Source organism: Bos indicus, chromosome 2 (assembly GCF_029378745.1).
Source record: "Bos indicus isolate NIAB-ARS_2022 breed Sahiwal x Tharparkar chromosome 2, NIAB-ARS_B.indTharparkar_mat_pri_1.0, whole genome shotgun sequence".
Classification (NCBI taxonomy): Eukaryota; Metazoa; Chordata; class Mammalia; order Artiodactyla; family Bovidae; genus Bos; species Bos indicus.
This window is the reverse complement of record NC_091761.1, coordinates 59,906,262-59,933,800: the sequence shown is the minus strand read 5'-3', so window position 1 is coordinate 59,933,800 and position 27,539 is coordinate 59,906,262. Positions and strand designations below refer to the sequence as shown.

Below are 27,539 nucleotides of genomic sequence, written 5' to 3'. Positions count from 1 at the left end.
ATATCTGAGGTTATTGATATTTCTCCTGGCAATCTTGATTCCAGCTTGTGCTTCTTCCAGTCCAGCGTTTCTCATGATGTACTCTGCATATAAGTTAAATAAGCAGGGTGACAATATGCAGCCTTGACGTACTCCTTTTCCTATTTGGAACCAGTCTGTTGTTCCTACCCTTCTAGGTCATCACAAAGTGCCAGTCTGGGCTTCCTGTGTTGTTTAGCAACTTCCCACTCTCTCTTTTACACTCAGTGTTCATTTTGAAGTACTTGGAGTTGTAAGCTGGAGGGGAATTCTGGGGGAAGAGGCTGCTTTTGATGTATTTGCTCTATATATGGGGCACCAAGGTGAATAGGGAGGAAGAGATAAAAGCTTCCTACTCATAGCTGTTCTAGGACATTGCATTTATTACTACTTAAACCTTCTAATCCCCCTTGAGCAAAGAGAGAACATACCAGATTGATGGCCTTTGGAAAATAAATATGATGTTTAACTGTCTTTTCTGAATGCTTATAGAACTATGGAGAACGTCTACATTATCATCTCTCAATCATGTTTCACTTCTGCTTTACTGGGGAGATTTAATACTACATATATGTACACGTCAGTGTAACACATAGCACTTAGGTATGTATCCTCCATGTATGGTATGGTGTGGTGTTAGTCACTCTGTTGTGTCCACCTCTGCGACCCCATGGACTATAGCCTGTCAGGCTCCTCTGTCCATGGAATTCTCCAGACAAGAATACTGGAGTGGGTTGCCATTCCCTTCTCCAGGGTATCTTCCCAACCCAGGGATCGAACCCAGGTCTCCTGCATTAAGCAGATTCATTACCCCTAGCACCAAACATGTTGGTAGCTCCATGTATAGCAGATACATGATAAAATATTTATCAGTAATGACAACACTGTATGTGGTCCCTCTGAGAACTCAGGGTCACAGTATGTATTTCTCCAAATTTAAGTGAGAAAAAGTTGGGATGGTGAATCCTGGTTTGGTACTTTTTCTGAAAAGGAAATCAGCTTCAAATCTCAAAAATGGTTGTGAATAAGGTAGAAGGGAGTATTCTCTTATGTATAGTGAATCAGTAAACAGAATCTACATTTTAGGGGATTTGATGTTCATGAACCTGGACTGCCTAATGCAATATTACAACCTCTGTCTATAGAACTGACTTAGAAACAGACTTCTTAGTAACCATTTGGAATCTTTGCCAAGTGAAACTTGGTCCTCTGATGCTCCACTTTGATTCAGTGCTGATTCCCAGTAGTTACATAGCATCTATTTATGATGTTTCTATTATAATGACACATATCAAGTAGGTCTAGTTGATTACTTTGAAGTAAGCCCTATATTCTTCTTTCCCTTTACTTTTTAATTTTATGATTTATAAGGAAGTGTGCTTTAGGCACAAAACAGTTTTCTTCAACTGCATGAACTGCTATCTCAAGCAGAATTCTGTGGCATAAGATAACGAGATCAATGATCAGATTGAATAGATAATTTTAAGAACAAGGCAGTCTACATTTTCCACACATTTGAAATGCAACCCTTTGGTGCAGTGAGAAACAAAATGTGCTTGTTTTCTTGCATTGGCATGGAGGTGATGGTCTTTTTCTGAGTTATCATTTAGTTTTTTATACAGAGGCCTTTCTGAAAGTGAGTAGATGGTCTTTCTGAAAGTGAGTAGATGAACTATTAATATTTAAGCCAAGATAATAGGCATTAATGAAGACTGTCCTGAGCAAACAGGATTGTTTGATCCCCCTACCCATTCCTCTCCAGTGATATCAGAAGGTGGTCGGAGCTAACTGCCTTGTAGTTGGAGTTTAATTTACCAGAAACATGGAATGATTTCAAGCCACTCACGGTCCACCTTTAGATGCTCAGAACATGAATGCGACCCACCATTGTACAGAAGACTGTTTTGCCACATTTTTATTTTAATTAGAAAAAGCCTCAACTATTGAAGCTTTTATCCTCCTCTTTTCTTAAACGCTTCCTTCTCACTTTCTCTCATGAACTTTTATGACTCTGGAGAAGATTCCCTGTACCAGCAGTGCTGACATGCTTTACACGTGTGTCTCATTTAATCCTCAAAACAGTCATATGAAATAGGAGCTTGTAGTCACCCTGTTTTATAGCCAAGGAAACTGAGGTTCAGAGTGATTAAAGGAATTGTCTGAAATCTAATATGCACTAGAGTCGTAACTCCACCCCAGGATGTATTTAATGTATGGATGTTTACAAGCCCAGGTAGCACTAGTGGTAAAGAATCTTTCTGCCAACGCATGAGACACAAGAGACACAGGTTCATTTCCTGGGTTGGGAAGATCCCTGGAGGAAGAATGGCAACCTAGTTCAATATTCTTGCCTGGGAAAATCCCATGGACAGAAGAACCTGGCAAGCGAAGGTCCATGAGTTGGACATAACTGAGCACACACACAGGCATTGGCTTGTTTATATGATACAGATCTTAAAATATCACTGGTACCATCCTTTGGCTTCAAGATCTACTGGTTAGAGAGGAATCATCAACAGACTTTTGGTTTTGTTTTTAACGGTGAACTGGGTGTGTAAGTGGGGAGGAAGAAGAAGAGCACTAGGTGGCAACCAAGAGTTACAAGTCTATAAGCCTAGCAGGATGATGGTGCCTAGAAGCAGAGTGGGTTGCTGAAATCCATTAAACCTGTTAGTAACTGAAACAATAGAGAAACCAGGGAAAGCCAGAAAGGTCATTTGTTATCAATGTACCATCAAAATTCTACAGATTGGTGTTGGAAAAACTTCCATGATTTGTTGATATCCATCTATCCTGCATCCCCTTTGCACATGCTCTTTTTATTTGTTTATTTTTTTAATTGAGGTATATTTGTTTTACAGTGTTATGTTAGCTTCTGCTGTACAATGAAGTGAGTCAGCTATGTATATGTATGTATGCCCTCCCTCTTGGACCTCCCTCTCAACCCCCAACCTCATGCATCTAGGTCATCACGGAGCACTGAGCTGAGCCTCCTGTGCTTCACAGCAGCTTCCCGCTAGCTGTCCATTTACACATGGCAGTGTAATACACGCACATCCTCTTTCCTTTGGGAGCATTTGCAAACCTGCCTCCCCATCAGCCAGAGCTGATGCTCACCATGCTCTACTTGCTCCCTGCTCTCACATTTCAAATCAATTGGAAATATAGAGGTTAAAGTCTTTATTTCAAATCACTGATTGAATAACCCTGGTATCAGGGCTCAACACCCTTGACTCTTTGGGTCAGTGTGATGTGCCCCAGCTTACCTGGCTGTGAGTCATCCAGAGGTACTGTTTTTCTCCACCTTGGCTACCATCTGTCTAGGAAAGACTTCACTGAGAATCTCTAAATATCCCTCAGTGTTTGCAGTCCACTCATATACTTTCCTTATGAAACACGGCTGTTGATCTTTAAGTTGCCATCTTTTCTAAATGTTATGTCTTTTGACTATAATTAATAACTTAAGTTTAATTATGTTCAATGACCTATTAATGATAAAGTATGTGTAAATTAAAGCTGAATGTAGAATAGTTGTTTATGAGCCATAATCATGCTTGAGCAATTGTTTATGTTTGCAGACAGGCACTTTCATTTATTGGTATTTTTCATAGGCCTAATGAGGTTGAAAGCATCAACAAAGCCCTACGAACATTGCTTTCAATGATATTTGGAGCTTTCTGCCAACAGGGTACAGTTGAAGAATTGATTAGGAAAGAAGTGTCCCTTGGGAATAGCAGAGTCCCTGTGGCATGAACTCCTGCTTGGAGTGCCCCTTTCTTTCTCTTCATCTTGTTCTAAAGTCTCTTTTATGGAAAAATCATGGGTTTTGATATCTACCTAGCCATTCTTTTCATCCTAGACAGGAAATTATTTTGTGGAAAATATTTTGTAGAAATTATTGACCCCTTCTGACCTCCATTTTCATGTCTGTCAAATGGGTATCATAACAATAATGCTAATAACAAAACAATAGTAATAATACCAACCTCATAAAGTGTTGTAGTAAAAGAATGAGATATGGGGAGGGAGGAGGGAGAGGGGTTCAGGATTGGGAACACATGTACACCTGTGGTGGATTCATGTTGATGTATGGCAAAACCAATACAATATTGTAAAGTAAAAAAAATAATAATAATAATAAAAGAAAAAAGAAATTCACTTAGAAATCTAACATGTTCTAGGTACATATGCAATACAAATGTTTTCCTCCTGCAAAGCCATTATCTTTGCATCTCAATATTACCTCTCAGAAATCATTTTCTTATGTATTCAAAGGCAATGGAAACTGACATCACTTCCTGAGAGCTTCTACTTGGCCTTTTGCTCATCCTCTCTTGTCTGGCTTCAAGCCATGATCTTGGGTGCTGTCAGGAGCGTCCACTCCTTTTGTTGCTAATCACCTCTCACATTTCTGAAAGTATTGTCCTACTTTGATACAAAGCTACTACCCTCATGCTGCCTTCAAAATTCATGTGTGAGAAGACGATTGGCTGCTTCATCTCAAGTGTAGACCTGCCTGCTCTTGACTTCCCATGACATCAGCTAAATCATGTCCATTCTGCAAAACCAATTCTGTTGTCATAATTTGAAGCACTGTACATCATAGGGAAGGGGAAAATCCTTTAAACCTGAGTGCTAAATTTGACTGGAGAAGGCAGTGGCACCCCACTCCAGTACTTTTGCCTAGAAAATCCCATGGACGGAGGAGCCTGGTAGGCTGTAGGCCATGGGGTCGCTAGAGTCGGACACGACTGAGCAACTTCACTTTGACTTTTCACTTTCATGCATTGGAGAAGGAAATGGCAACCCACTCCAGTGTTCTTGCCTGGAGAATCCCAGGGACGGGAAGCCTAGTGGGCTGCTGTCTATGGGGTCACACAGAGTCGGACATGACTGAAGCGACTTAGCAGCAGCAGCAGCAGCTAAATTTGACTAGTCCAATGTTCAAGAAACACATGTTCACTTACAATGAGAAAGTCTTAACTGGTGTCTCATAGATCCTGGGGGTTTTTGCCTTTATTAAGAGGCTCCCTTATTTCTTTCTCTCTCTCTCTTCATAGACATGAAATAATTCTTAATTTCTGTGGTGCCAATCAATTTTTTCTCTGGAAAAATGTGACCTCAGTTCTAAAAGTTAGTTTGCCCATAGAGTGTATCCTTCTCAACCTTCACCTCGAGATCTATAGAGTATGATAATCAATGTGACTATTTTTCTAAAACTTTGAATTATTTGACCTGGAATTACACGATAAGGAAGAATACATCAAGTGTGAGCTTGCACTCTGTGTGTGTGGTGTGGTGTGTGTGGTTGTGTGTGTGTGGATGTGTGTGTGTGTGTGTGTGTGTGTGTGTGTATGTATGTATGTCCTATGAAAGGAGAGGCATTGATCTATGTTCTGTCTCAATATGGGATAAAGTCAACCCCTTAATTGTTCCTATTGTCTTCAATGGTTATTTCTGGACTCTTAACACTTGGACAAAGCAAACAGACACACACACAATCCCACACATCCTGAGGGTAAACAATAATTACCAGTGTAAGTACAATGTAATTGGAATTAACTGGGGGTGGGGAGGAGAGAGACTTTTTCCTAAAGGCACAATTATTTATCCAGATTGTCCCCACCCCGATAAAGATAGCTTGCATATTATTATGTAGAACTGTTTTAATTATACTTTTTTCCCTCCTTCTTAGCCTTCTTTTTCTATACTCCTCACTGGGCCTTAACCACATTAAAAAGAAGTTAATTATAGCATTCTTCTCAGTCAAATAATAGCAACTGTCCTTTGATTTGATAAGCATGTCCTGGTAGGAAATAGGTGGCCCACGCAAATGGGGAAAATTCAATGAAGGAACAGTTTATAATACAAAGGAGAGGACAGGGTTAATGGAAACTAATAGTAGCTGGCTAGGGACAGTTGGGAGCCTGAAAGCTGATACCTGTAGGAGCTATTAGAAGATCTCGAAGAAGGTAGTTACAGGTGAGAAATGGCACCCCACTCCAGTACTCTTGCCTAGAGAATTCCATGGACTGAGGATCCTGGTGGGCTACAGTCCATGGAGTCGCAAAAAGTTGGACATGACTGAGCGACTTCACTTTACTTTTTACCGCTCCATTAGAACTGTGGCTCTGGGGAGCAAGGGAACCAACTTTGAGGTGATTTAGACAATGAAATCTGGTGGAATAAGTACCCTGATCTTTCTTCTCTCTCTGTCTGCCCTTCCTCTGTCAACTTTTATCTTTACACTGTGTGCCCCAAACCACCTTTGACCAAAGCTGACCAGAAGCCAATGGACAAGGTAGCCACTAATACATACCTTCTGTGGTTGGATCTCTGAGTTCAGTTCAGTTCAGTTCAGTCACTCAGTCGTGTCCGACTCTTTGCGACCCCATGAATTGCAGCACGCCAGGCCTCCCTGTCCATCACCAACTCCCGGAGTTCACCCAGACTCACGTCCATCGAGTCAGTGATGCCATCCAGCCATCTCATCCTCTGTTGTCCCCTTCTCCTCCTGCCCCCAATCCCTCCCAGCATCAGAATCTTTTCCAATGAGTCAACTCTTTGCATGAGGTGGCCAAAGTACTGGCGTTTCAGCTTTAGCATCATTCCTTCCAAAGAAATCCCAGGGCTGATCTCCTTCAGAATGGGCTGGTTTGATCTCCTTGCAGTCCAAGGGACTCTCAAGAGTCTTCTCCAACACCACAGTTCAAAAGCATCAATTCTTCAGTGCTCAGCCTTCTTCACAGTCCAACTCTCACATCCATACATGACCACAGGAAAAACCATAGCCTTGACTAGATGAACCTTTGTTGGGAAAGTAATGTCTCTGCTTTTTAATATGCTATCTAGGTTGGTCATAACATTTCTTCCAAGGAGTAAGCGTCTTTTAATTTCATGGCTGCAGTCACCATCTGCAGTGATTTTAGAGCCCCCAAAAATAAAGTCTGACACTGTTTCCACTGTTTCCCCATCTATTTCCCATGAAGTGATGGGACCAGATGCCATGATCTTCCTTTTCTGAATGTTGAGCTTTAAGCCAACTTTTTCACTCTCCACTTTCACTTTCATCAAGAGACTTTTGAGTTCCTCTTCACTTTCTGCCATAAGGGTGATATCATCTGCATATCTGAGGTTATTGATATTTCTCCGGGCAATCTTGATTCCAGCTTATGCTTCTTCCAGTCCAGTGTTTCTCATGATGTACTCTGCATATAAGTTAAATAAGCAGGGTGACAATATACAGCCTTGACGTACTCCTTTTCCTATTTGGAACCAGTCTGTTGTTCCATGTCCTGTTCTAACTGTTGCTTCCTGACCTGCATACAGATTTCTCAAGAGGCAGATCAGGTGGTCTGGTATTCCCATCTCTTTCAGAATTTTCCACAGTTTATTGTGATCCACACAGTCAAAGGCTTTGGCATAGTCAATAAAGCAGAAATAGATGTTTTTCTGGAACTCTCTTGCTTTTTCCATGATCCAACAGATGTTGGCAAAGAAGGGCCAAAAAAGGCAGCAGATGGAAAACACCTCATGGCAGTGGTGGTGGTTTAGCCGCTAAGTCGCATCCAATTCTTGTGACCCCATGGACTGTAGCCCGCCAGGCTCCTCTGTCCATGGGATTCTCTAGGCAAGAATACTAGAGTGGGTTGCCATGTCCTTCTCCAGAGGATCTTCCTGACCCAGGGATCGAACCCAGGTCTCCTGCATTGCAGACAGATACTTTACTGATTGAGCTACAAGGGAAGCCCCCAAAGGCCTCATGCATCTCCCTAACTTTTAGTCTCCCCTTCTCATAATCTCATTAAAGTGGTAGAAATGGATTTTAAAATTCCCAATTCTTTGTCAAAAACAAAGAGTTCCATCAGTGGTTGAGAGATCTAAACTTGTTTATGAAAGATTCAGTGGACAAAGACTGAAGAGCATAGAAACAGACCATGCAGCACAGGAAGACAGGACTTAATATAGCAGAAAGTGGATGGCAATAAAAAAGGAAGTTCATCTGCCCGGAAAGACTCTTTAGAAACATAGTGGCTGATCTGATGGAGGATGGGAGTAAGAAGTGGGACAGAAAAAAATGCAGGTTATATAAAACCTTTAAATAATGAGGAGAGGCATAAAAATCGTGATACAGTTATAAAAAAAAGTTGAACAGTAGTGGAAAAAAATATTCATTGATTACAGAAGAAAGTCAATAGATGATGTCTAAAGTTAAGAAAACAACTAGTGATGACATGTACATATTATTTATAGATTTGGAGGTAACCAGAGAAGAACTAAATACAGATAGAATTCAGAATGTTCTGGAAGGAGGAAGACAGGGAATGGCATGTAGGTCTGTTGCTTCTCACTATAGGAAGTCTTTTTTGCATTAATTATTTTTGAGAAACCATATGAATATATAATTTTAGTAAAAGCTCCTTTTTTTTTTTTTTTTTTGGCTCCACTTAGTTTGCTGGCTATAGAAATTTCCTTCTTTGTATGATTAGGTTCATTAGCTGTCTTAAACCTAAAAATTAATTTGGTTTTCTCCTAGGCGTCTCCTCTCCATTCTTTATAACCTTCTCTGTGTTCTTCCTCCAGCCACCAGAAGCTCCCGCACACAAGCCCCACACACATACACCCTCCTGAATGCAGTTCTGTTCTCTTTCTCTGTGAAGTCCATGCACTCTTACAGCTTTGTGTCTTTTCTCACACTGGTTCTTTGACCTGCAATGGCTTCAGACTTTATGTTTTTCTTTTTTTTTTATTGAAATACAGTTATGTTAATTTCTTCTGCAAAGTGATTCATATATATGTATATATATTCTTTTTAAAAATATATTTTTCCCATTATGGTTTATCACAGAATATTGAATATAGTTCTGTGTGCTATATGAGGACCTTCTTGTTTATCCATCCTATATACATCTGCTAATCCCAAAATCCTGATTTTTCTCCCCCGCCACCCCACCTTGACCACCACAAACCTGTTTTCTATGTCTGTGAGTCTGTCTGTTTCACAGAGGTCCCTTTGTGTCATATTTTAGAGTCCACATATAAGCAATATCATCTGGTATTTTTGTTTTGCTTTTTGGAAAAAAAAAATTGTTTTTCTACTTATCCCTCCAATGCCAGAATAAAATCCACCTTCTCTAGGAACTGTCTTTGGTTTCCCCACATGACTATGCTTTCTTCTGTACTCTCCTAATACTGTGCCAGTGTCTGACGCATCTCACTCTGCAAAGCCCAAATGACTAGGTGTGTGTCTGTCTGCCCCTTCTTCTTCTTTCCATTTCATTGCAAATTCAAGACTTTGTATCTGTGTATCGAGCACAGTATCTTACACATGGCAATTGAAATAGTTGCTAAGCACTGTCATTGATTTTGGAAGTAGTTGTTGATTAGAAGGCATCTAAAGATTATGAAATGAATGCCCCACACATTAGAGTGAACATCAGCTGTCTTTTTATCCAGGTGCCTATTACTACTTCTGTGGGTCAGCAAAATAACCAGGAAGATAATGTTTGTTCTGTTGTAATTTTACTGCCTCTTCTCTAAATTCCAATTGTACACATATTACCTCAGGTTGTGAGGAATAAGAAATCTAATAAACTAATTCCCATTAATAAATATGTGAGTAATGTATTAATTTTAATAAGTGTTTGCATAGTAAAAAGTAGCCTAAAGAAGGAAGTACCCCACCTGAGGGAGAGAATTGCTAATAGTAAAACGTTAACCCCCTGAGCTGTTGCTTTGAGATCAAAGAGTATTTCAGGGGCCTTTCAGATTATGCTGAAATATATGCAAAATATAATATAGATTCTGATTAATTAAAATATATTATCAGTGGGAAACAATCTTCCCATATTAGAACATACAGATTTGAAATCACAGTAAGTGTGATGTGTCTTTCTCATAGAAGTAAGGTTGAGTATTAATCTCTGGTCTTTTCTTATTATTTTCATTTCCCAGGTAGTCTTTCCATAGGTTCTTCTTTTTTCTTTTTTTTCTTTATTAAATTGCTCTCTATCCCTGGACTTTTCTTTGCCTCCACATAAAAGGGCACTATTATTTTATTTTTCCTTTACTTCAGGAAATGCTACAATAAAACAGTCTCGATATAGGATTATCATCCAAGAAGCAGCCAACGGAGGCCAAGAATGCCCAGATACCTTATTTGAAGAGCGAGAGTGTGAAGATGTGTCATTGTGCTCCACATATCGGTAATTACTTACTTTCAAAATAATCATTAGACCTTAGTATAAGCCATGACCTATTTGCTCTTATATAGTATGTGGTTATTATATGAAACACTTGTAGTGAGAAATACAAAGAGGTAGTATTTTTTTTATCTTCAAATATCTCACCATTTTCCCCTTTTCTGGAGTATGTTTCGAGAGAGTAAAGAGTATGAAAGTCTAATTTAAAACAAAAAAGGTAACAGCCAGATTTTGATTGCAGTTGAGCTGTTTGACTTCAGCCACCCAGGTAATCAGTTTTCAGGATTAGGATTCAAAGATATGCAGGTTGAGGTCCTTACTAGACACACACACACACACACACACACACACACACACACACACACACCTTACCTCATTCTATTTTTCTCATCCTAAAGCCTGTAATCAAGGACTAAGAACAAATGTTTACTGCCTGAACAGTTGTTTATTTTAGTTCAAAAATGGTTTTGGTTCTCAATTTTTGTCATGTACATATTTTAAGAAATCTTAGGAAAAAATTTTAACCTATGGGTAATTTGTCTTTAGAAAAAGAAAATGAGTAACATTTAAACTATATATGTTACCCATATTTGCCCCTCTGGGAAGAAAGTGATTATTATTTATAAAAACAGTACCTGAGGTTTGTGTCTTTAGTCATAAACTTTCATTCTTTTAACATCAGATTGAAGCACTGCTTTAAAGTATTAATACTTATGGATTAAATTCAATCACTGTTGGGTTTTATTGTTTTGTGGAAACAAGCCCCAGGTCTTAATAATCATGTTGTTATCAGCATACTTAAAAATGCCTTTATTCAAAATGTCTAGGGTTTTCCCTGATTGAGAAACTGTATCTTAAGTCTATGTGATTCAAGAGCTAATTTTTTCTAGGGACTTCCTGGTGGTCCAATGGCTAAGACTCCAAGCTCCCAACGTAAGGGGCCCAGGTTCGATCTTGGGTCAGGGAACTGGATCGCACATGCCACACCTAAGAGTTCACATGCCTCAACTAAAGATCTCACGTGCTGTAACTAAGACCAGGTGCAACCAAATAAATAAATACAAATAAATATATTTTTAAAATGAGCTAATTTATTCTGGAAAATATAAGTTTTGTCGTGTTTTGTTTTTTAAGAAGGCCTCCCATTAGCCAGAAAGAAGCCCCAATCATGACCAATTCATCATCACTTCCTCCTTTGTTCCTATCTAACAACCAGTTTGGGAAAGACATGAATCAGCCCTGGAACAAGCCCAGACTGCCAGAATTTCTTCATCAACGGCCAGGCCATTGTGGGAACACTGTCAATATCCATCCTATTGTGCCACATTTAAATATTGAAACTTCTAGCTCAGTGAAAGAGCTGTCAGAGAAAGTAGTCAATTGAAAAAAAGAATAGCCAAATCAAGTAATGTTACACATTTTCTGAACCCGGTGCTATTATAATCAGAGAAAATCATGGAAACTGTTAGCGGTCTCTCTTCCTACTCTCCACTCTCTTTGCCCTCTTGTGGTACTTCAGTGTAGCCACTCATTCTTGAACCTGTTTCCATAAATGACCTCCTGCCATTTTCCCAAAAAATTAGTTCCACTCTTCCTGGATTGCCTGATTGTATCATGTCTCCTGATGCTGATAGTGTGTCCAACTTATCAGCATGAGTCTCTTAGTCAAACACCCTTGAATTTTAAGCATACAGTTCCTCTTTAGGTTTTGCCTTCCCTTCATTGGTGAAGAAGGCAATGGCACCCCACTCCAGTACTCTTGCCTGGAAAATCCCATGGATGGTGGATCCTGGTGGGCTTCAGTCCATGGGGTCACTCAGAGTCGGACACAACTGAACGACTTCACTTTCATTTTTCACTTTCATGCATTGGAGAAGGAAATGGCAATCCACTCCAGTGTTCTTGCCTGGAGAATCCCAGGGATGGGGGAGCCTGGTGGGCTGCCATCTATGGGGTCGCACAGAGTCGGACATGACTGAAGTGACTTAGCAGCAGCAGCAGCAAGATGAGACATTCACAATTTAAAACAGAATCACAATGTCTATAGAATTTTTTCTATGAATTTGAGCATTTCCCACTATGTTAATTTTAAGTTAGTGTTGGGGAAAGGAAATTTTCCCCTCTACGCTTCATGAGTTCTTATAGCTCTCTTAATAATAAAATTGACATGAGATAGATTATCAAGAGATAGGTTAGTATTAAAATGCAACAAATGTTAATTCATATGCATGGAGATCCCATAGAAATTGAACCTAAGAAGTGGCCAAAGCAGGACGCTTTTATCCTTTTTAGACAGAGAAACAATAAATTAGTAAAGAATTGACTGGATGAGTAAATGTCGGCTTTGGGTGCTCAATCCATGAAAAATCTAAACAGAGTCTGAGCTTGGGGTATTAAATTTTAAAAGTATCAAGGTTTATACAGCCTGAATTCCCTAGTGGTAAGGGTTTCCTTCTACCTTCAGATGTGGGCGGGAAGGGCACCGCTCACAGAAGAGAATTATTTCCTGCTTTCAAGGGGAAGCAGAAGGAAGGAGGCAGAAGGAGGGAAGCAGAAGGAAAGTCAGAGTGCCCCTCTTGTGTTGGCCATTTCTTAAGTAACGTTCATTCAAGATAGACAATATTCAATTGAGTCACATTTGGATGGCTGACAATGTAAGCAAGAGGGAAGACGGTGTGGGTGATATACCCCTAAATAGAATCGGCAGTGGGATGTCTCCCAGAGTCTGTGGCTGAGCATCTAAGGATTCAGGACCGACAGCTGGCCTGCCCTTTCATGTGCAATCTCAGGCATGTCACGAAACCGCTCTGAGCTCAGGCTTATCCTTCTAAAACTGTGAATCTAACAAGAGTTCTTGACATTTCTCCCTTCTATTTAGCACACTAAGCTAAATTGAATTCCTTGGTCTCACTTTAGTAAGTATTTTAGGAACTTGAGGGATCTGAGTGAATGACATATCCCAGTTGAAAAGCTAGACTAAACTCCCTTACCATTTCCGTCTGTTTTAGAATTATACTTAATGAGTCTTTGCATCTACAAAGCAAATTTCTAACTACTTAAAAAGTAATAGGTGATTTTTTTAAAAAATGGGGCAGGTTTTTCTGTTGTTTCCTGGTTTCTCTCCAGCTCTTCAGTTGTTCTTAATATGGAGGTCACTTGAATGAGGTCACTGATACGTATTTTTTTTCACTTTTACATTTTAATGTACTTTGCTTTTCTGCAAGACAGTCTGTATCTATTTCTTAACACCCTCACTGCCTCACCTCCAGTAAGTGAGATTCACTTAGTCTAGACAGAGGAGAGAGTGGTGATTGCTGAGATAAATGATGTTAATTAATTAATATGTGGGTTATACTAAGTGATCTTCACATGCTATATTAATCTATGTTCACATAACTAAAAGGGTTCCTTAAGGTGATTTTTCCTGAACAAAGGAAGTCTACTCCATGTTCTGTTATACATTATTGTTTCTCTTGCTGAGATTTCTTTATTATTGTGATAAAAATCATATAACATAAAAGTTACATTGTAACCTTTTCTTTCTAAATTAGCTTCTTTTAATGAAGTATAGTTGATGTACAATGTTGTACCAATCCATAATGGAAAAGGATATTAAAAAAAGAATGCATATATGTGTAAACCTGGATCACCTTGCTGTACAGCAGAGATTGCCATCTTAACCATTTTTAAGTGTACAGTTCTATAGTTTTGATTGTATGCACATTGAAGTACAACCGCTCTCTCGATGTTTCTCATCCTGCCAAACTGGTCAATAATATTTTTGCTATGGTTCTGTTTCTTTTTTTTTTAATTAGCACCTCTTATCAGAGGTATTGGATTATGTGAAAAAGTACAAAAATGTACTCAATGAAAGAGCAAAATCTGTGGCTACATTTAGGGTTTGGGTTTTCTGGAACATTCCAAAGACACAGGTTTAAGGGCTCAAGTCACAGTCTGCCCTGCAGGTCATAAAAGTAGAGTTCTATTCACCTTAAACACACACACACAGATGCAGGCAAGCCAGAAGGATTCCGTACATACTCTTCCCTCTGTGGAGAAGAAATATGGGTCATTCCTCAGAGACAGTTCCATTTCTCTTCTCTGAGAGAAACCATCGCATAAGATAAGTCCCTACGGCCTCCTGCCTTGTCTATACTCTATAACCTATTGAGATGTTTGAGCTACCCCAAAGTTCTGGGAAGCACCTTGTAAAAATTTTGAGGCAGAAGATCAAGTATGAAGGCTTGTTCCTAAAATTTTCACATGTTATCACCTTGATTCTCTAATGCTCAGATGGGGCATAGGAATTTTCTTTCTTTGATTTTTTTTTATATTGTTTTTCTTTAAACAATTTTAAGTTCATACAGAGCTAAACCTTCTAGATTTGATCTGTGCCTCTAATGTTTCTTTATGGCCACTTTGCTATATCCACTAAGGCTTCTGTGCAAAATGTCCACATTTTTAAAAAATGGAATTACTGCTTTAACTATGGATCTGGGGCAGAGAGACTGATGCCATCCCTAGTGTGTGCCAGGGCTCCCTTTTATAACATCGGTTTCAAATCCATTTTTATTGAATTACTACCTTTATGCTTTGGGTTTCAAATTCATCTGTTTCCAGTATTTGTTTTGTATTTTTGCCGTGGTGAAATTTCTAGTCTGCTGTTCTTTGTCATCACAGATGGAGGCCACAGAAATGGAGCCCCTGTGTCCTCGTGCCAGAGTCTGTCCGGCAGGGACTAATGGGCACCAGTGAAACCTGCGGAAAGGGAGTGCAAATAAGAGGTAAGGGGATTTCAAAACAGTTTTTCTAATCAAATGTAATTCAAAGTTATGTTGCTTTTATAAATTGGTATCTCTTTTTATATTTGGATAAGTTGTGATCTTGCTGGATTGGATTGTTTATGAGTGTTTGAGTTTAAGGTTGACATTAGTTCATGCTGATATTAGACCACCTTTTAACCATAGCTAGCTAGTGCACCTAGGGACTAATGCAATGTAAGAAAGTACATGTTCTCAGTCTTTAGCATACCCTAGTGCTGATGGTCCAAATGCACATTGGATATTAGTCAAAGAATGAAGGGATGTGTTGAAATTGGATCTGATAATATATATTGTACATTTTAGATGCTCATTAAATACTTGCTGAATGAATTAACTAATCATAGCAATCATGATTTACACCTGATTGTTATGTACGTACTTGCTGTATGTTTCATATGGAATATGCATAGAGAGGAATTATTAAAATTTCTGGTGCTTGCTTCAGCAGCACATATACTGAAATTGGGCCAATACAGAGAAGATTAGCATTTCTCCTGTATAATGATGACATGCAGATTTGTGATGCATTCCATATTTAAAATTTTTTTTCTGGAAGATCTTATGAATTGACTTCTGGATCTGCATGTAAGTGCCTTTTATCATCAATGTTGAGAAAGTATGGCATATTGAAATCTCTGAAAAGCACTCAGAAAGTCATCAGGTTGCTCACTGTTCTGTTTCTTTCAGAATTCACATGCCAATAATATAAGGCTTAACAAGAAGGCTTTGTTCTTAAAACCTGACCACTCTGTCACTAAAGGGATGTATGTAGCCAAACTCAGACCTTGTAGGACTGGCTGTGTATCACTGGTTTCATAATTCAGCTGAAAAGCATATTGAGAATTATTTCTCTTCCTCTTGCATAGGTTATCATATTAGTCAGGATCAGTCATCTCAGCCAGCAGAATAACTCCCTTCTTTGTTGAGTCCCGGGTGTAAGAAGCCCAGTGTGGGTGGGTGGCAGTTTTCAATTCCCGTTCAAGGAAATCATAGCTGTTTTTAGTGGAAGCATTCTTCCCTCTGGAAATAAGACTGTAGGTCAGCAGAACATAAGACTGCAGAGGAACTACAAGCAAACACTTTCCTAATGGATCACTAGGGGTAAGAGTAAGTTATGCCAGTGCCATTTCCACCCTTGACTCCTGGACCTGCGAATCCTGGATATGGGAGAAAAAAAGAAAAACACCACATGTTGGATGCTTCTGGAAAGCTTTTCGCTAGCCCTTCAAGGTATTGCCCCCTAACTGGTGCTGTAATTAAGTCTTCAAAAGACCTTTTCACCCTTATATCAAACCAGGATGGTGGGAGACTTGGTAAGACCAGTGGAATCAATGAGTATGGGCACATTGCCAGATCTCAATTGCTGGAAAGTGAGATCCTTGATCCAAAACAATGTTGTGTGGAATATCATGATGATGGACAAGGTGTCCTGTAAGTCCTATCCTGTAAGGATGATAGTGTCAACTGAAAAAAAATGCAGCAACATGAGAATTGTGAGTTAAGTAGCTGAGGAGCTACTCCAGAGAGGGACTGGGGGAGGTCAGTATTATGTATATGTTTCTTGTGAAGGGGGATACATTTTATCAGGCACACCTTTTGCCAGAGACTTGCTGCTAGTCTTGAGGAACAGATGTCTTCGTTAATGATTTCAGTGCTTTGCTAGATATAAGATGCAAGAATTTGAGCTCACAAAATCTTCTCTTGAAAATACCTAACTATCTGAAGGCCTTGTCTGCTAGTTTATCACAGAGCACAGAGTGCCTCATTCCTGATCATTGCCCTGAACTCCTTTCTGAGTGTGTTGAAGATCAGTGACTGCAGTGGCTAGTGACTTCATCCTTGTAGAGGCAGATGGAAAGTGATCATTTTTATCTTGCAGTGGGTAATTTTGATAGAAGCATTGCAGGCAGGAAAGGCAAATCCTTATCCTATTTGAATAAGTACCTATCTGGTAAGAATAAAGCACTGCACATCCTATGATGGAAGTAGTCCAATGTAATCAACCTGCCACCGTGTAGCTGGCTGATCACCTTGGGGAATGGTCCATACTGGGGGCACAGCACTGGCCCCTGATGCTGGCAGATTGAGCACTCAGACATGACTATAGCCAAGTTGTCCTGGATGCGTGGAAGCCCATGCTGAGTCCATGCATAACCTTCCTTCCCACCACCATGGCCACTTTGTGCAGGAGCTCATTAGGTAATGGCAGGGGTAGCTGAGGACAGAGGCTCACTCCTATCCACAGAATAGGTCATCCTATTCAATTGCTTATTAAAATCTTTCTCAACTGAGGTCAGCCTTTAGGAAGCATTCACATGGGATACAAATATTGCATACAAATCTGTTCACATTGTTGCCAATTCAGAGAAGCCTATCCACATACCACTTGCCTACCTTTTCTTGTCACCGATTTTCTAATTGTGTTCCTTTAAGTCCCTGGCCATCCAGCAAAATCATTGGCCATAGCCTGTGGGTCTGTACGTAATCCCACAGCTGGCCATTTCTCCTTCCAAGCAAAGTGAACAACCATACATGCTGCTTGAAGTTCTATACATCAGGATGACTTCCTTCACTCTGTCTTTCATGGATGTCTCAGAAAGGGGTTAGTGTCACAGCCGTCCATTTGGGTGCCTCCCAATGTAATATATGATTACATATATACCATGTCCATGTGATGATGGGGTGCTGCTGTGCATGCCCTACCTGTGGCTTGATATCTCAGATAATATCCAGTTCATGATGGGCAGCTCAGGGTGTGTGGTTAAGCATGCAGCCTCTATGAAGGCCCAGTAGCTGGTCAAAAGCTGTTTCTCAAATGGAGAGAAGCCCTTTGCAGAGGACGGCAGGGCTGTACTCCACAATCGGAAGGACCTAAACAGCAATTCACCTATAGGAACCTCCCATGCACCCCAGAGAGCATCTGTACCTGCCACTGACACTTCAGGCACCACTGGATCTGCTGATCCTGTGGCCCAAGTAGCAGAGCAGCTTTCCCAGCAGCCTGAACCTGTTACAGAGCCTGTCTGTTTGTTTTTCTTTCCTAGGCCCCACTTAAAACTAGCAGCTTGTCAGATCCCTTGGCAAATAGGCTGGAGTAACACACCCAAATGAGGGCTGTGTTGCCTCCAAAATCTGAAGAGACACAATATGCTAGATGTTGTATCTCTATTTCAGTTGTAGACGGGGCCATATATAATAAGGTATCTTTCCCTTAGAAGGGGTTCAGCATGCTTCACATGGCTGGACCTTCAGACCTTTCACTGGAGTTGAAAGCCCCTGAACTTTCTCACAGCTTCTCTGGTAGCTCAGATGGTAAAGAATCTGCCTGCAGGATACCTGGCTTCAGTCCCTGGGTCAGAAAGATCCCCTGGAGGAGGGCATGGCAACCCATTCCAGTATTCTTGCCTGGAGAATTCCATGGACAGTGGATCCTGGCAGCTACAGTCCGTGGGGGTCACATGTACTTTCTCAAATTTATTTCTAACTCTCTGACATGAAAACGTCCTGCCAGTGAGTCTAGAGTTGTTTCTTCTTGCTCATTATGTCCAATCAGTATAAAGTCACCAGTGTAATGGGCCAGTGTGATATCTTGTTGAAGGAAAAGTGATTGAGTTTGGGTTAGAATTCAGTCCCTAATAGTTATACCTTGGAAATGATGTCCTTGTCAGAACATTTGCAGATGTAAATTTGATGTGCAAGGTAGTTAGATTTAGGAGTTTTCAGAAGCTATACAGTGGCTATGAATTACAGGAAGGAACCACTTCCTAATAACATTTTGTTTCCGTTTGTCAGAAAATTGTTATAATAATATAATCTTGTTATTCCAAGGCTTGTACTTAACTTTCTGCTGCAGAGTTGTTATTAAATATTTAGATCAGCAAAATCCACATAAATGAAGTATTTTAAAAATGGTATCTTTGGGACTTCTGTGACCGTCCAGTGGTTAACACTCTGTGCCTCCAACACAGGAAGTGCGGGTTTGCTCCCTAGTTGGGGAACTAAGATCCCTTATGCCGTGCTGTACAGCCACAAATAAAATGGTACCTTTGTGCAGGGCCCAGTGTAGCTATATGGTGACCTAGACTTTGATGCTCTGTGATACTAGAGATAATTATGGTTTGTTTCCACTGCAAAATCACTTAGTGAATTCTGCAGAGAGGATGCTCTTAAATTATGTAGAAAGTTACCCTATAGTGGCAAATTATTGTATCTATCTTAGAAGTGTTTTCAGTGGATTCTAGCTGGAGCCCAGATAGTCCTTCAAAGTAGACAAGGTAGATACGTATTGTTGTTCACTCACTAAGTTGTGTCTAACTCTTTGTGACCCCATGGACTACAGCCTGCCAGGCTTCCCTGTCCTTCACTATCTGCTGGAGTTTGCTCAAACTTATTTCCATTGATTTGATGATACCCATCCAACCATCTCATCTTCTGTTGACTCCTTCTCCTTCGGCCCTCAATCTCTCCCAGAATCAGAGTCTTTTCCAGTGAGTCGACTCTTCACATCAGATGACCAAATTATTGGAGCTTCAGTTTCAGCATCAGTCAGTCCTTCCAATGAATATTCAGGGTTGAATTCCTTTAGGATTGACTGGTTTGATCTCCTTGCTGTCCAAGGAACTCTTAAGGGTCTTCTCCAACACCACAGTTCAAAAGCATCAATTCTTCAGGCTCAGCATTCTTTCTGAGTTTTCCCCAAGTTAGACCCCAACATCAGAGAATTCCTAGTATTGGCTTGTTTGGAAATTTGCACTTCTAAATTAGTAGGATGGATCTCCAGTTTTAAGATAGTGGATCAAAGGTATTTCTACTCTATTCTTTTCTCTAAAATTACTTTATAACCAGCAATAAAAACATGAAAGAGTAATAAAAATGTAAACTTCAGTGAGATTCCTTTTATAAAATTGTTACCAAAGAACAAGAAGCACAATAAGCTCACCTTCAAGCAAATTTAGGAGTCGTCTATAACCTCAGTCATAGGATGTGGAAAGTGGATGGAGATACAAGTAAAATATGGGGTAACATGGAAAAATCTGAACAAACATTTTGGCCAACCCAGTAATTTGCAGAGCAGGGTTATACCTAAGTGTGTATGGGGATGGAGGGTTGAAGAGAAACAAGGTCCTCTGGCCTGGACAACTCCAAAAAAGCACCACCTTCTACAGAAGGAAGTGTAGAAGGAAGTGCAAGGCTGTGTGTGGGTGTGTGTGTGTGTGTGTGTGTGTGTGCATGCACGCATGTGTATGTGTTGGGGGTGCGAACAAAATCAGGAGCTTTTGAGAGTCTGACTAAAGAGCCAGCTGTGTGCACTCGCCTCACCCTGCCCCTCACCCTGCAGTCAGGCTCCCATCTTTTCTGATTCATGTAGGAGCCTGGAGGTTTTTTCTGCAGATGTAGAACCAGAGAGGTTGTGGATTTAGGACTACAGTCAGAGGGGGAAGGAGCCAAGGGGCTGTGTGAAGTCAGGAGGATCAAAGTAAGGAATTAGGAGATGCTCAGCCCCTTCCTCTGCTGCTGTAACATGCTGGTCAGGTGGCTTTTACACCTTTCTGTCCCATGGAAGCCCAGCAATCTGCAAGCACTTACTATTTACATTTTGCTTTGAGGATTTTTTGAATCACAGAAGGAGCATGAATTCAGACCCTAAAGTCCTGGAAAGGCCAGCTTGAGATTATAAATTCTCACAAGAGAGTTTGGTCCCCTTACCATCTCGGATTAAATTGTAGACATACAAGTGGCCATGGCAAAATGTGTTACTTGGCACGTCTCTTTCCAGTCTATTCTTACACTGAGGGCCAGTCTTTGTGGTCATCATTTCTGGCATGAAGTATTTTATGAAATTCTCCATAACAGGCCTTAAAGTCATGAAAGGGAAACTAAAGTCTCCAAGATTTTGTAGAAACCCTGATGATAAAGTTTGTCTCTCTTGTGTACCTTGCATCCTGAGCTTTTACTTTGCTTGTGCATTATTGGTTCCTTTCCTCTGGGCCAACCCTGTGATCTTTTTAGAACAGATATATTTTACCTAATTTTGTTTGTTTGTTTGTTTTCCATGAAGAAGGATTTTTATGATTTCTAAGCAATTATGCCATCCCAAACAGAAGTGCTCCTTGTTTTATCTCACTGTGTTCATATTGCTGATTAACTGATTTGCAATAAGAATACCTTTTTACTCAAAAACAGGAAAACAAAATATAGAAGGGCAAATAGAATTACAGCTGTCACTTAATATCTATACAGTCTTCAAGGAAATGGGCATTCAGATTCCTTTGTCCTAACTTTGTCATCCTTCAAGGAAAGACTGGGTATTCTCTCTACACAGCTTCTTGTGCTTGATCTGAATTAAGAAGAGATGATAGGGACTTCCCTGATGGTCCAGTGGCTAAGACTTTGCTCTCCTGATGCAGGGGGCCTGGGTTCAATCCCCGGTCAAGGAACTAGATCCCAAATGCCATGAACTAAAGATCCCACAGAGCCAAATAAATAAATAAATATAAAAATAATTGTATAAAAGAGAAGGAACGATAGCTCAGCTTCTGTGGAAAATGAAAGTGTAAGAGGAAGAAACCTAAACACTCCAGCATACTTTGATGTGTCTACCCTTCATAGGGTAGAATATCAGTACTAAAATAAGAACGAGTAAGAATGTGGGCATGTTAGAAGGGGAGTGAGTTTGTCTGTGGACACTGTGTTCTGATTCTTGTTTTGCTGTTCACAGTGACTACTTTAAAGCTAGTTTAATGGACTTAGCAGTATTTTTCTTTAGGATAGTGCTTTCCTCTCATTCAGAAGTCTGTGGGTATACTCTATCATAGAAGAGAGACTTGACGTCTATGACACTATAATGAATACAGAGTAAGCACTGGAGATCAAAATTGTGATGCCTTAGATATTCTTGACTTCCATGAAGTCCCTGCATTCTCTTTTGGTTTGTTCTCACTGAACAATGTTTACGGGGACCAAGGGAGGCCGATCTTTAATCTTCTATCAAATCTTTTTGTTCTTCCTTAAGTTGGTTTTTATCACCATGAAAGGCATAGACTTCTTCCACAATAGTTTAGATGGAACCTGTATGTTTTCTTTTTGTTCAGAGGATCTCATTATTTTTTTAATTGAGTTATAATAAACATACAATATTATATTAGTCTTGTGTACAACATAGTGTTTTGATATTTTTATTCATTCATTTTATTCACTGTTCATTGTGAAATGATTTTAGCAAAAAGATCAGTTATCATCCATCACCATACAAAGTTGTTACATTATAGCCCGTATTTCCTATGTGTACATTACAACCCCCTGACTTATTTTATAGCTGGAAATCTGTACTTTTAATCAAGGGTTCTCTTTAAAAGTTTTGATGTATAATGCAGGGCACCCAAAGCCTGTGCTCTATGAAAACCTGGAGGGATGGGGTGCGGAGGGAGGTGGGAGGAGGGTTAAGGAGGGCGGGTACATATGTATGCCTATGGCCAATTCATGTTGATGTGTGGCAAAACCCATCACAATATTATAATTATCCTCCAATTTAAATAAAGATTTTTCCTTTTTTTAAAGATGCTCTTCCAGGAAAAAAAAAAAAAAAAACTTGGGCAAAGTAATCCACTTTCAGTATAAGTTCTGGGTTACTTTTATTTTTAAAAGTCAGAGAGTTAGAAATAGGTAGAATGATTTTAGGGCTTCCCTAGTGGCTCTGTGGTGAAGAACACGCCTGCCAATTCAGGAGACTCAGGAGACGCAGGAGACAAGGATTCCATCGCTGGGTTGGGAAGATACCCTGGAGAAGGAAATGGCAACCCATTCCCATATTCTTGCCTGGAGAATCCCATTGGACAGAAGAGCCTTTCTACAGTCCATGGAGTCACAGAGTCGGACATGACTGAGTGCACACACATATATGCACACAGATACACATGAGGATTAAGTTTGCTAATACCCTTTCATTTTAAGAGTTTAAGAGAATATCTCTGAATGATTGGACTTTTTAATCTCCAAGTGGAGGCAGTCATAGTCCTTTAGTCATATAAGTTGCACAAATTTATTTTTTGTCATATTCATCTACATAGATCACAGCAAGAAATTGTTTCAGTAGATTCAGAGAGGAAAACAAATATACAGAATTTATAACTGAACAATAGTCAAAAACAAATATTGTCACTGTCATCTCTATTTTTGTGTTTGGTGAAAGAGGGAGAGGGGGAAGATAACTTCTTCCATTTAGCTTCAAAACTTGAACGGAAATGAGCTACATTAGCTATGAACTGTGGGCATTTCCAGGAGAGAGTCAGGAGTAACTCTAGCTACCTCCAGAACTCGGTCCACAGATGTAACTGTTTCTTAAATGATTAAAGATATTTGGTGATATCTTTCCTGTCTATTTCAAGAAGGGAGTACTTGATACCACTTGCGACCCCATATCATCTAGGGTTTCCAGTCTAGACAATGAGAAACACTATTTTCAAAAACTTTCATATTTTCATTTTTTGGTAACTGTGAGTTCATCTCATAGACAATAAATTATCCAACCCCAGGATTCTTTGTGTCCAAGATCATTCTTAGAGGAATTTGTAACTTCGGTTCTGATTTCAACATCAGAATAACCAGTTGGAGGACATGACGTTCTTTGTTAATTTGTCTTACTAATCATCATCTGATACGGAAACAATTTATTATAAAGATTCTAAGAAACTTTAAAAATCTCTTTTAAATATAATTTGTTAAAGTATGTAAATAAAAAAATCAGGTTAGAGTGTAGAAATTAAATTGACAATGTAGGGCAGCTCTCTAAGTGAAAATATCTTGGATTTTAACAAAAGAGCAGATTTTATAATACCGTAGGCATTGGTTTAGAGAGTAAAATGTGGGACTTGTAGCAAAGATTGCATTTTAATAAGTGAATAATGATTCTGAGTGGTTATTTTTCATTTCTTTGCATGTTTTAGGGTAGGATTAGCTATGTGGCTTTCATGGTTCCTGCAGGTAAAATATGCACATTTTTTTCAAAAATTGGCAATAAATTAGAAATAAATATTAAAGGAGGTGAGTGACCTAAGGCGTGGGCATGATGCTTTAGTTAACGTAATGTGAACTAAAATTCAGAGATGTTGTCTCATGCCTGCCTCTCTATTTTTAACATAATAAGGTATCATGCAAAGCACAAAGTAACTCCTCTGTCCACCTCCACCCCACCCATATCACCAGCAAATATTTTTCCCTGAGGGAATGAGGAGTGGAGGGTGGGAAGGGATTTTTTTTTTTTTTTCCTTTGAGAAATATAGTTATTCACTAAACCAGGAGCAATAATTTTCTCTTATGACTTGCATGGCTCTTAGTTACAAAACTATCTTCCCTTCAGGAATGTTAATATGAATTTCAAAGTCTACTGCAAGCTGTGTAAATGTAATAGGATTATGCTTCTCTTGTTCAGGACCAGAATTCAAATAGATATGAACCTCCAGGCCTCCCTAAACTCTCAGGTTACTAAGGTCAAGGTATTCATTTCTATTTAGCCCAGAAGCTATTTTGGGGTTGTATCAGAAGGAGGTTAAGTTTACATTTTTATTTGCATTTCTAAAGGAAACAGAAACCTCAGCATTCCTCTAGCAGCAACAAGAGGAGAATGAGCCCTCACTTACAGAAAAGGCTCTAAAAACTAATAGAAGAGCAACAAAACTCAGACAAACCTCTGCTCTGGATTTGAATACAGTTGACTCTTGAATAAGAAGGGTTTGAAATGCATGGCTCCACTTATATGCAGATACTTTTCAATAAGCATAAAGGTAGCTCTCCATATTCATGGGTTTCATATCCAAGGATTCAACCAACTGTGGATCAAGTCTTCATTTGTGACTGGTTGAATCCACAGATTAGGTATTGGTTTGATCAGTGGATACAGAGGATCATTTTATATAAGGAACTTGAGCATTAGTGGATTTTGATATCTAAGTGGAGCTCCGGAACCAAAGCCTCTCATACACCAAGGATTGACTATAGTCTCAAAAGTTATAGAACAAGTGCTTTTTTTAGGCCAATCACGTTTTGAAGGATTCACGTGGTGACACAAAGCAGTCTTTTAACCCAGATGCATGCCTGTGTGTGTGCTCAGTTGCTTCAGTCCTGTCTGACTCTGTGTGACCCTATGGACTGCAGCTGCCAGGCTCATCTGTCTATGGGATTTTCTTTAGGTAAGAATACTGCAGTGGGTTGCCATTTTCTCCTCCAGAGGATCTTCCCGACCCAGGGACTGAACCCACGTCTCTTGTGTCTCCTGCATTGCAGATGGATTCTTTTAACCACTGAGCCATCTGGGAAGCTGTGAAGAATGATAATTAAAAATCTATTATAGTCAATTAAACTCAGTAGGTTTAAGGATGATCAACCTCATAACAAGATCCTGAAAGGAGAAACTCAATGCAAGAAGGCTGGGTTGGGGTCAACCAAGGCTTTGTAATTACAACACAAAGGGTTTTGAAAGCCTATACCACAGTAGTAACTTTGGGAATGGATCAGAGGGAATATACATAAAAGGAATTTTATGGAAAAATAAGAATGTGTAGCTACAATTATACACAGTGTTGTACTGTGCTTAGTCACTCAGTTGTGTCCAACTCTTTGCAACCTTGTGGACTGTAGACCATCAGGCTCCTCTATCCATGGGAATTCTCCAGGCAAGAGTACTAGAGTGGGTTGCCATGTTCTCCTCCAGGGGATCTTCCCAATCCAGGTATTGAACCCAGGTCTCCCACATTGCAGGCAGATTCTTTACCATCTGAGCCACCAGGGAAGCTTCATTTATATACAGAGTAAAGGATAATGAGGACTTGTAAAAGATTCAATGGTTTTAAAATGTCCAATGAAAACAGTATCATCACAAAAATTTGATATAAATGACATAAATACAATCATAAAAATGGGAAGGAGAGAGAGAGGAGAGAGATACACAATATTTGAGTATTATTTAAAAAAAATTCAACCTAGTAAATTTGAAGATGTAATTGTCTTTATTAGGTGATTCATGACTCAGGCAGCAGCCCATCTAGCAACTGGCAGGGTACTCCAAGGAGTTGTACAAATTGGAAGATTCATATAGGAAGAAAGATGAGGCAAGGGAGCTATTAACAAAAGAAAAGAAAGGACTTTGAGGCCAGGACTTCCATTTTGTGGTGGAGAAGGGATGTTAGAGTTGTATCATGCAGATTTCTTCTTCCTCTGGGGTTACAGAGGCCTTATGTGGCAGATTACCTCATTGGTATAGACCAGACAATTCTAGACTGGTACTTTTCTGGAAAAGGTCAAAAGTTCAATTGTGTTAGGTATTAAATCTAGATTTGCCGTCATGGGCTTTAGCACAAGTAATGCCATTTTGGCCCTGTGTTTTTCTCTTTAATAATTACCCGCTTTTGATCAGATTTTCAGCCTAACTGAGCAAGATGATAAAAATTTAAGGCCTTAGCATTATCTCAGCTACTGCTTTGTTGACCTTTGATATGGTAATCATAGGTCATGATCATGATGTTTTTGGTGAAATTCAGATCCACAGTTTTTAAGTTGGTTATTCTCATTGCTTCTTCTCTGATGTTTTGGTCTTAGGGAGAGTGTGTTCCTGCTGGTCAGTGGATGTGAACATGTGTTTGAAACTCATGAGAGGATACAGTGCACCAGGGATATTATTAGTCTTATAAACGGGATAATTTCCAGTGTTTGCAGTGCATTTCAGAGCCCTGGTCTCCAAGACCCAAACCAGTCAAAGAAACCCTTTGAAGGATTTACCCTTTTAAGCTAAGTGGCTTACTCATTGATCTTACATACTTGAGTTTCAGCTTCCCCAGAAGTGTCAATCCAGGTATGGCAAGTACAACACAGCACAGGCACCTCCTTGCTCAGCCCAAGAATGATCAAGAGCTATCCTATTATCAAAAACAAGCTTGGTCTGAGAGTCCAATAGTTTTCTTGGAGGAAGCTAATATCTTCGTAATGGAATCTGCAGTGTCTCTAAGAGTTAAGGAAATGTTCCTGATCATAATCTCATTTGTTATTAACTCTTAACCAGGGAAGTGGAATCCTGCCAGAGGAATCAGTTCCTGAATCTTGAATGCCTCCTGGTGGGTCCTTCCTTGAGCCCTTAGGAGCATAGTTAGGTAGCCTAAGATGGGAGCCAGCCATCTAGGCATTGATAGGTCTAAGGAGAATAAGGAGAATGATTACTATCACAAACACAAGACTTACCGGTGCAGTTCATTCCTGTTTGGAAGTATAATGAATGGCTTCATTCACAAGGACTGTTGTGTTTACCCATTCAAGTCAGGAGTCAGTCAGATTTTTAGCACACATTGGAAGACAGTGTCCTAGCCTGCAATAGAGTCATCCTAAATTCTAGGGGTTGCTCCCTCACACCCCTGTACAATGCCTTACAGAAATGATAGCATTATCTTCCCAGGCCAATGAAAATGTGAAGAAAAAAAAAAGTTGTTTTTCATGTTTAGCTAAAGGAGGAAGT

The 27,539-nt window shown here is 39.7% G+C and overlaps 1 protein-coding gene and 2 non-coding genes across 3 annotated transcripts in view; all 3 read left to right on the top strand.

The window, feature by feature from the left end:
• Positions 1-27,539, top strand: part of THSD7B (thrombospondin type 1 domain containing 7B) — a 1,073,031-nt gene that overhangs the window by 600,554 nt on the left and 444,938 nt on the right. The window contains exons 11-12 of the mRNA XM_070768428.1: positions 10,094-10,223; positions 14,901-15,004. Coding sequence (XP_070624529.1) covers positions 10,094-10,223; positions 14,901-15,004 — 234 coding nt within the window. The remainder of the gene's footprint in view (positions 1-10,093; positions 10,224-14,900; positions 15,005-27,539) is intronic.
• Positions 15,476-15,582, top strand: LOC139179020 (U6 spliceosomal RNA). Its single transcript, XR_011563457.1, has one exon. It is a non-coding gene; the product is annotated as a U6 spliceosomal RNA (small nuclear RNA).
• On the top strand, positions 21,408-21,480 carry TRNAR-CCU (transfer RNA arginine (anticodon CCU)). Its single transcript has one exon. It is a non-coding gene; the product is annotated as a tRNA-Arg (tRNA).